General features: G+C 54.9%; 1 protein-coding gene across 2 annotated transcripts; it reads left to right on the forward strand.

Moving 5' to 3' along the window:
- The first annotated feature begins 231 nt into the window (after positions 1-231).
- Positions 232-11,116, forward strand: LOC123949632 (lysosomal membrane ascorbate-dependent ferrireductase CYB561A3). Of its 2 annotated transcripts, XM_046017188.1 has the most exons (9): positions 338-369; positions 520-598; positions 2,674-2,812; positions 3,413-3,520; positions 4,596-4,794; positions 5,869-6,077; positions 6,699-6,853; positions 7,612-7,768; positions 8,398-11,116. In XM_046017188.1, the coding sequence occupies exons 5-9, from the start codon at positions 4,611-4,613 to the stop codon at positions 8,419-8,421; spliced, it is 729 nt and encodes a 242-aa protein (XP_045873144.1). In that variant the 5' UTR covers positions 338-369; positions 520-598; positions 2,674-2,812; positions 3,413-3,520; positions 4,596-4,610; the 3' UTR covers positions 8,422-11,116. The 2 variants fall into 2 exon arrangements, with proteins under 2 accessions (XP_045873143.1, XP_045873144.1); XM_046017187.1 differs by lacking the exon at positions 520-598 and having other exon boundaries at positions 232-369.
- The last annotated feature ends 90 nt before the right edge of the window (positions 11,117-11,206 follow it).

An 11,206-nucleotide genomic window follows, 5' to 3' on the forward strand; every position in this document is an offset into this window, starting at 1 on the left:
CGCGCGGCCTTGCGACGGGCCAGCCCCCGGCGGGAGGCTTCGAGTCCGCCCGAACGAGATGGGGGTGAGGGATCTAGCCGAGCCGTGGCGGCGCTCCCCGGGAAAGAAACGCCCGCGCTGGAACTGGAGTTGGGAGCCTGCAAGCTCGGACTTCATTTCCCAGCCGGCAGCGCGCGCGACCGGAAGTGCTGGGACCCTATAAGAGGGGGAGGCGGCGGGGTTCGTGGGCACTGGGGTTCTGGTGAGGACCGTGTGCTTGTGTGTGATGCAGAAGGTTCGTGATTCCATACGCCTGGAGTCCTGGTAGCTGCGGCGCCGGGGGGCGAGAGGCGGGTCTCCGAGACCCCTGCGACGCACTGTGATTCGGGGGTGAGAAAGAGCTCGGATGGGGAGTCCGGGGATCTGGGTTCGAGTGCTGGCTCCGCTACTGCCTCTCTTCGTGCTGTCGCTACTCCTCACTCGGGCTCAGCTTTCTCCTGTAGGACATGGACCCCGTTGTCCGCGCGCTTCCTTCTACAGGTGTGATGTGGTTGTACAGGCACGAAAGCGCTTTGGAAGTCGCAGTCAGCAGGCGGAGCCCTTCGCCCTGTCATCGAAGGTTAGCTAGGACCAACAGCCCTTCGTCCCCGCACAAGAGTTGGGGATCGGGCTCGGGGTTCCTGGAAGGGTTCTCCGAACAACTGAGCCACACTGGAGCAGCCTGGAAGGTCGGGTCTGTAATCTCTGTGGCGCGGAGGAGCGCCTTGCCTATCTACCTCCTGACTGTAATTTAGGGGTCCTCGCTCCTGAGCCCCGACTTTACAGAAGCCACGTTTGGACGTGAGGAGTCCTTGGAGCTGAGGGAAGCGAACCGCGGGAACGTGTACTAGCTCTGCCACTCAACGTGGCCAAGTCACTTTCCTTCTTTGAGTCCTAGTGATCTTGATCTGTTAAGAGAAGAGTTTAGGACTTGAACCCGAAGTCTGATTCTTAGAATTGCCAAAATCCCCGCCATTCATCCTGGAAGCGGGGGCAACAAATCAACTTTCTGTTCCTCCATCTATGTAGTTCTAAATAATAAAAGTAATATTGTAAGAGTTTGGAATAGAGCCTTTTCATAAGATCAAGGGCTGAATGGAAAGTACCCATTTCTTACACTGGGGCCTGATTTTTTTTTTTTTTTTTTTAATTTATTTGAGAGGTAGAGAGACAGCAAAAGAGGGACCACAAGCAGGGGGAGTGGAGGAGAGAGAGAAGCAGGCTTCTGCTGAACAGAGAGCCAGATCCCAGGACCCTGGGATCATGACCTGAGCCGAAGGCAGACACTTCACAGCTGAGCCACCCAGGCACCCTGGGCCTGACCTCTTTTTACTGAAGCCAGGGAGAAGCCTTTTTGTCAAGGAACTGGGAGTATTGGGTTGGAGAGTACATTTCTTAGATCATGGTTGACAAAGTATGACACACCGCCTGCTTGGTTTTTACATTATTAAAAGTAACAGAATTAGGGGCGCCTGGGTGGCTCAGTGGGTTAAGCCTCTGCCTTCAGCTCAGGTCATGATCTCAGGGTCCTGGGATCAAGCCTGGGCTCTCTGCTCAGCAGGGAGCCTGCTTCCCCCTCTCTCTCTGCCTACCTCTCTGCCTGCTTGTGATCTCTCTGTCAAATAAATAAATAAAATCTTTAAAAAAAAAAGTAACAATTGAAAAGGACAATATTTTCTTTTTTTTTTCTTTTAAAGATTTTATTCATTTGACAGAGATTACAAGTAGGCAGAGAAGCAGGCAGAGAGAGAGGAGGAAGGCTCCCTGTTGAGCAGAGAGCCTGATGTGAGGCTTGATCCAAGGACCCTGGGATCATGACCTGAGCTGAAGGCAGAAGCTTTAACCCACTGAGCCACCCAGGCGCCTAAAAGGATAATTTTTCTGATATGTAAAAATGACATGAACCTGAAATTTCAGTACCCATAAATAAAGTTTTTTGGGAGCACGGCTGTGTTCATTTGTGAAGGTACTGTCTATGATGACTGCTTTTGTACTACATCGCAAGAGTTGATGACATAGTTGGGAGAGAGACTATGGCTTGCAAAGCCTGAAATATTTACCATTCCGGCCCTTACAGAAGGGCATGCTGACTTCTGCCACAGCCGGGGGCTCTTCAAAGTGACGGCAGAATGAGAAACCAAACAATGGTGAGCACATCCGGAAATCATAGCACAACTTACTTTCTTAGAATAAATGAGAGAGTATTCTCAGCGTTAGGGTTGCAATTTTCACTGGATTCTTTTCTTTCTTTTTTTTTTACGATTTTATTTATTTATTTATTTGTCAGAGAGAGAGAGCGCACATGCACAAGCAGCATAGTGGCAGGCAGAGGCGGGGAGAGAAGCAGGCTCCGTGCCGAGCAAGGAGTCCGATGCAGGACTCGATCCCAGGACCCTGGGATCATGACCTGAGCCAAAGGCAGCGGCTTAACCCACTGAGCCACCCAGGCTTCCTACATTCTTTTCTTCTTTTGCACTCTTGCACAGAGGAAGGGGTCATCTTTGTATTGTGAACAGTATAACTTTGCAGGCTTCTGTCAGAAAGTGTCCCCATTGTGAACTCTAAGGCTGTCCAGAGCAGTAATCCAGGACCTCTTCTAGAAGGGTGGACACAGCCCTTTTGGATTATATTTACTTTTGTTTTTCTTCCCCAAAGGAAAAGGAAGTCATGAAAGACAATTGTCTGATGGAGGGAGCCTGCTGACCGAGTGCTTCATGCTGACTTCCCTGGGCGGGTGACTGAACATCTGGTGACCTGAAACTTTCTCTGCCTAAGGGGTCACCTCTGAGGCCAGGTAGCAAATCTCTGAGCTCAGTAGTTGAGTCAAGAAACTTCTAGGAAGATGGTGGCATTATTTTCCCTCAGCCTTGTGGAAGCTTGTTTTATCCCCAGCCCCGTGGATCTTCCCTTCTCGGTGATTACTGCCCATTTGGGTCACATTGCGAGAGTTCAGCGTCTGTTTCTGGTTAGAGGGACACCTGCTGTGGAGAGAGTTGGCACAGTATCAGGGCCACCGAGAGGCCTGGGCTGGCGTGGGGGCCATGAGCTTCAGGCTGTAGTTTGTAGCTCGGATGAACTCCTGTGACAACACTAAGAAGTGTAGAATACTCTGTTCTCACAACGTCCTTACGGACATTTCCTCACTCACCCTTCCAACAACCTATGGTGAAGGAAAAAACAGGAGCCTTGAAACCCAACAGACAAGGGTTTCAAGGGTTTCAGACTGGGTCCTAAGGCTGGTATTTAATCTAACTGAGCCTCAGTTTCCTCATCTGTAAAATGGGGATGGTAACTGCTCACAGGAGCTAAGGGGTTCATGGGTTCATGGGTTCCAGTGGGGCGTCTGCTCATAGCCACTCTTCAGTATGTTTTTACTAGCATGCCTTTCTTTTAGATGAGACGACCGGGTCCTACAAATGCTAACTGATTTGCTCAAGGTGCCCTACTTCATAAGAACTGGAGTCTTGGCCACCGCTCGGTGAGCCTACCCCTACGTCTAAAGGTGAGGAACCGAGTGTTTTATCTCCATGGGCGTTCTCGGCTATTTCAGGGACTTCTCTCCTCTCCGCTAGCTGGTTCAGACTGAGGGATCTCAGCTGCAGGAGGCCGCACTGTCCCCTCCTTGGTGTGAGCCTGTGGGACATGGGGATTGCCATGTCAGCTGGGCCCATGCTCCCTACACGTCAGGCGAGAGTAGAGCCGGCCCTGTGGCTTTGTGCGTTTGCCTGCCAGCCGGCCCTCAGGTCCAGTTGCCTGGTTTGTAAGAGCAGCTTCTCAGGGCCCTAGACATTTGTCTGAAACCGGAGTCGGTGTCTGAGTGTACCAAGGACACAGAGAAATCTCAAAACAAACTCTTGCTTTCTAGACCATGAGTTCTTGCTTCCTCTTTATTCTTCTGAACTTTCCTCAGAGGAAGAGAAAGCAGAAGTCTGGGGTCTAGGGACATCTGAGGGCGGCTGTTCCATTCAAGGTGTGGAGTGTGGGGACTTCAGAGCCGAGGCCTGATCTTACTTCCGCAAAGGGAGGGTCAGCCCCACAGAGTTCGCCATCTGGCGAAGAACTTTTCCGTAGAAGTGGGCGATTCCAGGACTTTCCCTCAGCTGGCCTGATTGCTGTGTGTTGGCTCCTTGCACATGATATTTTCGCCTCCTTCTGTCAGAACCGAGGGCCTAGGCATTTGTGTGATCTAGCCTGGGTTTGGACTCCTGTCCCTTGTGGTTTGGTGGGGGTTGGTGGTGTTTATTCTTTACCTTTCGGTCCTGTGAAAGGAGGCTAATCCCAGGGCTTTGGGCCGAGAGCCTTGACGTCCAGCCCCTCTCCAGAGCGGGGCCCAGGCCTACGCTGGCCGCACTGTGTGCTGCCAGGTCCTGGGTGGGGCCATCCTTACTGTCCATCACCTGAGGTCAGGCCGACCCAGCACTCCAGGTCTCATGGGGTGCTGCCCAGGCTGGTGGCAGGAGAGATAAAGTGGAAAGCGCCCACCGTTTCCAGTAAGAGCAAGTTCGGTGTTCCCTACAGTAGCCGGTGCGTGGGGTGCACTCGAGCCAGCAGGGACGTGTGACTCCCGTTTTTCCCAGGAGTGCCTGCTCAGAATGGCCGTGGGGTGGTTCTACTTGTCCTTCTACGCCCTGTGGCTCCTGGGCTTGTTGTGCATCATCCTGACCATCTACTGGATGCAGCTGTGGCACGGGGGCTTTGCCTGGGATGGCACCATTCACATGTTCAACTATCACCCAGTGCTCATGGTTGTTGGCTTAGTGGTGCTCTACAGCGCTGGTGAGTACCCAGACCTTCCCGGGGTCTGGCCTTGGTCACCGTTGGCTTTGCGGCTCTGGGAGTGGGGTGGGGCAGGCTATCTCCTACTCCTTCCTTCATTTGCAGGAAGGAGTAGTGAGAATGGGGGCACATGGGGAGGGTAGCTTTACTCTGGGGCTGGGGGTGGCAGACTTTTCCTGTACGGGGCAGATGGCATTGGCAAACACAGGACCTATGTTGCAGCCACTCATCTCTGTTCTCGTAGTGTGAGTAGCCATGGTTAACCCCAAAACATATTCGTGGCCGTGTTCCAATAAAACTTTACTTACAAAAACGTGCGGCAGGCTGGATGTGGCCCATGAGCTGTAGTTGGCTTTAGGGAGCAGGAGATCGAAGCCTCTCGTGCCCTAGTCAGGTCCTTACACGAGGACGCGGCTTCCTCCCACCAGACCCGTCTTTGTCCCAGGCATTCAGAGCTGGGCCTCGGGGCCCGGGGAGAGCCTCATTTCCCCACCTGTAGAATGGGAATGATGACGTCGATCACAGCAGCTCATTCTGTGTACTTCTGAAACCTCATCCCGTTTTGTCCTTCCAAGAAGCCTGTGAGATGGGCCCCACCATTATCCCCATTTTTGAGGATACTGAGGTTTGGAAACAAGATGCCAGATAACCGAAGAGGCAGAGCCAGGAGGTGGACATAGGTCGTCTAACCTTGCTAAAAGCCCGCGTTTGTGACCGCTAACATCAGTTGTGAGAATTCGCTTGGAAGAAATATTGAACGTGACATTGCTTTTGCAGCTGCAGAAGTGCACACGAGTGCGTGTGTGATGCAGTCACAGACTGGCAGGTCCCAGAAGCCCCCTCCTCCCTTCTTATCACCGTGTTCCCCCCCCCAACCCAACACACACCTCATTATGGTTGGCCACTATCCCAGCAATGAGCAGGGATAGGAGATGCTGGGTGTGTGTGTGGGGGGGGGGGTTGCTGTGTGCTACCCTCCCCTCCTCCTCTGGTTGGGAGGCCACATCCATGCCCCTAACGTGGGGGGGTAGCATGAAGGGGAGAGGCCGGGCCCTGGGACGTTCTCTTCCGCAGCCTCGCTGGTGTACCGGCTGCCACAGTCCTGGGTGGGGCCCAAGCTGCCTTGGAAGATGGGCCACGCGGCCCTGCACCTGCTGGCCTTCATCCTGACGGTGCTGGGGCTGGTCGCCGTCTTTGAGTTCCACCGCCGCTCCAAGGTCCCCAACCTCTACTCCCTGCACAGCTGGCTGGGCATCGTCACCGTTTCCCTTTTCGCCGGCCAGGTGCGTTCTCTCCTTTGGGTTCCCGCTCCCAGCTGGCAGCTGTGGGCTCTGCTCAGGGCTTCCCGTGCACCTGCACCACAGGCTTGTTCTGCTCAGCACCCGGAGACGGCTCCTCGGGACGCATCCCAGAGCGCAGGCAGCTTAAATGCCATAGGAGACTACCAGTTCCCATGCTCGTCTGTTCTGCTCTTACCCGGTGCGCTGCCCCTCTGTCGTCCCGGAGCGCGCTGAGTTCACCCAGTCACAGCACACGCCACGCCAACTCTAGGTCATCTTTTGCACCTTCCCCATTCCCACTGTTCTTTGAACCAGAAGCAATTCTGGAAGTTGCTTCCACGTTCTGACATCAGCCCCCTACAAGCGAGGAGTCTTATGGGCCAGCACTGGAAGGAAACAGAGACATACAAGGATGGCTGGGCTTTTGGGAGACTGGGCTCATAGCTAAGCATTTCGTGGAACATTCTGGTTTGGCTAAGAAAGCGACCACAGTGCAGAAGCTAGGGGTGGCCCCTGATAGGAGGTTTGAGCCGGGAAAGAGGGGCAGGGGACTACTGCAGGGTAGGAGGTCCCAGTGAGGTGCCCAGCACAGGGCAGTCAGGTCCTTTCTTCCTGTGTCCACAGTGGCTCCTGGGCTTTGTCGTCTTCCTGCTGCCCTGGGCATCTTTGTGGCTGCGCAGCCTCCTTAAACCCATCCACGTCTTCTTTGGTGTCGTCATCTTCTCTCTGTCCATCGCGTCAGTCATTTCCGGCATTAATGAGAAGCTTTTCTTCAGTTTGTGAGTGCAGTGGGGCCCCCAACTATAACACGGAGGGGGAAGACCTGGGGTCTTCAAAAGATGTACCCTGTGAGCATAGGACCTAGCCAAGAGAGGGGAGCTTTTGGGGTTGGGCTTGTTCCTGGTCTGGAAGGTCATGGAGTCTTTAGATGGAGACGGTAAATTGCTCAGCAAACATTTATCTACCATCACATTGACTCAGTACCTACTGTGTGTACAAGTACTTACAGCCTACCAAGTACTAAGAAACTCTTCTAAGTGCCTTAAATTGAATCCTTTAATCATTTTACAACATAGGTACTCTTGTCATTGCCATTTACAAATAAAGGAACTGAGGCACAGAGAGGTTAAGTAACTTACCTAAGGGCACACAGCCAGTAAGTGGCAGAGCCAGGCTTTGAGTCAAGATTACAGCCTGCATGCCTAACCACTACCATCCCCCATTCTTTTCCTCCATTCTATGCTGGGGGCGTAGGTAGTGAAAGCAAATAGGTAGGAGGTCCGACTGGGCTTTAAGTCTTGGCTGTGCCATTTCCTAGTTCTGTGACTCTGGACAAGCTCATCCTACCTCTTTGAGCTTTAGTTCCCTCAGCAGGAAAAAGCAGTCTGCAGAGACTTGCTGTGGCGGGAGGGGCTTAGTATGTTAACATTCCAGGTCACAGATGGTCCTTGGAAGCTTTCCTCACCATCTGCTGATGGTGTTGGGCAAAAACAGGTAGAAAGTCTGTCGAGGGCCCCCATTGTTTTGTCATCCCCAGGAACAATGCCACCCAGCCGTACTCCCGTCTGCCTGGTGAGGCCATCTTTGCCAACAGCCTGGGGATGCTGGTGGTGGTCTTCGGGCTCCTGGTGCTCTATATCCTCCTGGTTTCATCTTGGAAACGCCCAGAGCCAGGGCCTCTGACTGAAGGACAGGTATGGGGTCCTCGTCTCCCATTCCAGGTTGGGGTAGGGCCAGGTCTCAAGAAGGGTCCCCCGGGAAAGGCTTGGGCCTTGCCGGGAAGACCACTCAGTAGCGTGGTGGGAAAGCAAGTGGCTTGAAGGTGGGGTTAGGTTGGCTGATGGGGCCCACGGGTGTCAGCGTACACACCCCAGCAGCTGCTCAAGCTTGGGGCTCCGGGAACCTGTCTCTTGGGAGAGGACAGGTCTTTCTGCCCCTCCCCAGATTCCTGTGGTTTCAGGAGGGGAAAGTGTGGCCTTCTCTCCCCTAAGGGAGGGCTTGGGCGTGATGAGCGGGTGTTGTAATTTCTACTTTCCCAGTCTTGGGGCTAGTCTTGTGAGGCGGGATTTATCTAGCAGGCCGAGGGGTGAGGGCTTGGACTAGGTGTCGCCTGCTCGTGGCCATCAGGTGCCCGAAAAGTGTAGTGAGGGGGCTTGTCTATCAGGCCGAGGGGCTCTGGGGCTTCCCTGAAAGACATGGCTCGGGCGGAGAATGTTCTGCGGGTCGGGGGTCTATCTGAGCCGCTCAGGCCCATGGGACGCCTGCACGTTAGGGCCATGCTGAAGGGATGTCGGTAACCCCGTGCCTCTGCCTGTCTTTCCAGCCCCTGTTGCGTGACGGGGAGTGACGCGGGAAGGGGCAGCCAGGGGCAGGTGGAGGGGCTGTCCTGTCCCTCAGCAGCTCTGCTCTGCCTGGGCCTCCCGTCCGGCTTCAACAGCAGATCGCCTCGGCCTCCGGGCCCAGACCTCTTCGTGCCTCCACGTGGGGCCCGCTCCCTCCGCCACTGTGCTGCCCGCCGGCTTCGCTTGGCGGCTTCGGCTTCTGTACTCCTTCCTGGCCTCAACTTCTTGGTTCTTCATTTACATACGCCCCCCCCCCGCCCCCGTCCCCCACAGCCCACAGCTGCTCCTGCCGCCCCACTCTCCGTGTGAAGTCAAGCTCATTTCCCCCTTTAGACCCCTAGGATGTGGTAGGAGATCTCAACAGCTCAGCTGAGCCGGGATTCCATCGGCATGGAAAAGTGAGGGAGGAGAGCGAGGTCCAGCAGCTTCCCCTTCAAGGCCTGCCTTCCATTTGGGCCGCCCCCACCGTGGGCTGGGCATCAGCTGCCATTACCTCCAGCCGCCCAGCCAGGCGTGAGGCTGGGCACAGACATCTCGAGGTGACGGAAGGGGAGTCGGGGAGAATGGCAGTCTAGCGGGTTCCTAAGAAGTGGGGGAGTGGACTGTCCTTTGCCGTTCTGTGTCATGTCACCACATTCCCTGTCTACCTGGGCTGACTGGGTGGCTCCCCTTTCCTGCTACAGCCCTGGCCTAGATTCTGGCCTTTGCCTGTGACCCCTGCACACGCTGGTCACAGTCAGGCAGCCCGATGAACCCTGGTAGCCTGCTCTCCCAACAACAGGCTGTCCCCAGATGTCCCAGAGCACTGAGCCCCAGGGGGCCTCACACTTCCTTTGCTGCCCCTCCCTGGACCAGGGCTCCCCTGCCTGTCCCTGGGCAAGCTGGCAGAGCCCCAGCCCAGCTGATATTCACTCTCCAGCTCACCACAAAACAAGCCAGAGCTGTGACCCTAGATCCCTAGGGCCACAGCCACTTTCCAAGGTGCTCCCTGCTGAGTATCAGGCTGCCTCATGCCGAGGCCAAACCCGCTCTCCTGTTATGCCAGAGGGTGAGCGGCTGCTCACCTCTCGAGAAGCTGGGCTTGGGGTGCTGTGGCTTCCCCGCCCTATCCCAACGAGCCCTGCCAGGTCCCAGACTCCATACCGCTGTCCTTAGTGACAAGCAGCGGGCGCCCGAGGGCTGGGGTGCATTTGCCCCTGGCGGGTGGAGACGAGACCAACTGTCCACCCCAACCCCATGTGGCCTGATGGCAGGACTGACTGGATTTCCTGAGGGGATGGAGCCTTTGAAGCCATTGGGATGACTGCCATGCACCTCAGTCAACATGACCAGCTCCCCCTCTTTCCATGGGGGGGGGGGCGCTGTAACCTGAAGCTTTATTTCCATTTATCACGTTTTTAAGAATCAAAGCCTTCTCTACTGTGCTGACACGACATGGTGGTTAAATGAGCTCTGAGAAACTTATTAAAAGCCTCTGGACAGTTCTGACCCTCAGCCTGGGGAGGAACAAACCCAAAGGCACCAAAAATCCCGTGACTGTCCTGGAACCGTATGTGACTCGTGGTCTGTGTGGGTGTCCTTAATAATGAAAAGTTTCTGAGTACTGGGTTATCTCACAAGGAAGGAAATGCTTCCTGTTTTATAATTTTATAATCCGGAACTCAGGATAAGTGACTTGGTTACTGGTGACTGAGGTCCCTCGGGTAGGAAATGGTAAAATCGGGATCCACAGGCCAGATGTTTGTGCCAGTCTCCTTCCCAGCTGCTGGGTATGTGCATTCTGTGCACACTGATAACCATACCTAGCGATCTGGGATCCGGGGTGCACACCCATGGGGAAGAGGGGGCCCAGGGACGGAGGGCGGCTGCAGCCAAGTTTGGGCAAAGTAAGTGATGGAGAGCCCGCTTCCTGCGGCCGGCACCTCCTGGCGGTGGAGCAGATGACCCAGGAGGAGCTGGGGGCGGACACTCATGGTGATAGTGACTCAGACAGTGAGCACCTGGCCTGTGCTGGGGGCTTTACCTTCATCAGTTCATTTCAGTGCTCACCCCCCGCCCCGTGGGATACTGTTCTGATTAGTTACAGTTTCCAAGAGGCTAAGCAGTAGACCTGAGCTTACGTAGCTGGTTTGAAGCAGAATCAGGAGTTAGCCTTGAGTCCATGCCAGTGCCTTACTGTGCTCCTGCACCGAGGATGGGCCCGGCGAGGGCCGTCCTGTCCCCACCTCGCAGCAGACTCCGCGGCCCCTTCCTGTTGCCCGCGTGCCATCAGCGAGTGCTCTCAGGAGACCTGCTTGGCTTGGGTGCAGTTTCCGTTCAACCACTGAGCTTTAGAGTGTGATTTTTTGGGGGGTGCCCCATTTGCCTATCTGGATTCCTAAGAATATGTGAATTTTGTTTAAGTTAATGGCTGAGAAAAGCACGTCTTTTGGGTGTGGTGCGTGTACTGGAAAACAGAAATGGTGAAAGAGCCCAGCAGCACAGACCCTGCCCTTGGGTCTCAGGTGGTAGGGGAGGGATGGGGATCATTTTGATCAGGGGCTCAAGCCTTAGTGCCTGGGGCATCAGTGGGCCCACTGGTTCACACCTGGAAAAAGTTCCCTCAGCAGAAGCAGGAGCTCTTGTTTCAATGTGTGTGTGTGTGTGTGTGTGTTTTAAGATCTATTTATTTGACACATGGAGATCACAAGTAGACAGAGAGGCAGGGGCGGGGGTGGGGGTTGGGGGGAAGGTTCCCTGCTATGCAGAGAGCCTGATGCGGAGCTTGATCCCAGGACCCTGGGATCATGA

This window comes from Meles meles, chromosome 8 (assembly GCF_922984935.1).
Source record: "Meles meles chromosome 8, mMelMel3.1 paternal haplotype, whole genome shotgun sequence".
NCBI lineage: Eukaryota > Metazoa > Chordata > Mammalia > Carnivora > Mustelidae > Meles > Meles meles.

Excerpts from the sequence above, each read along its gene's own strand:
- LOC123949632 (XM_046017187.1), top strand. The coding sequence starts at position 4,611 with ATGGCCGTGGGGTGGTTCTACTTGTCCTTCTACGCCCTGTGGCTCCTG. Across the intron at positions 6,854-7,611 it reads GAGAAGCTTTTCTTCAGTTT|GAACAATGCCACCCAGCCGT; the intron begins GTGAGTGCAGTG and ends TGTCATCCCCAG. Across the intron at positions 7,769-8,397 it reads GGCCTCTGACTGAAGGACAG|CCCCTGTTGCGTGACGGGGA; the intron begins GTATGGGGTCCT and ends CTGTCTTTCCAG.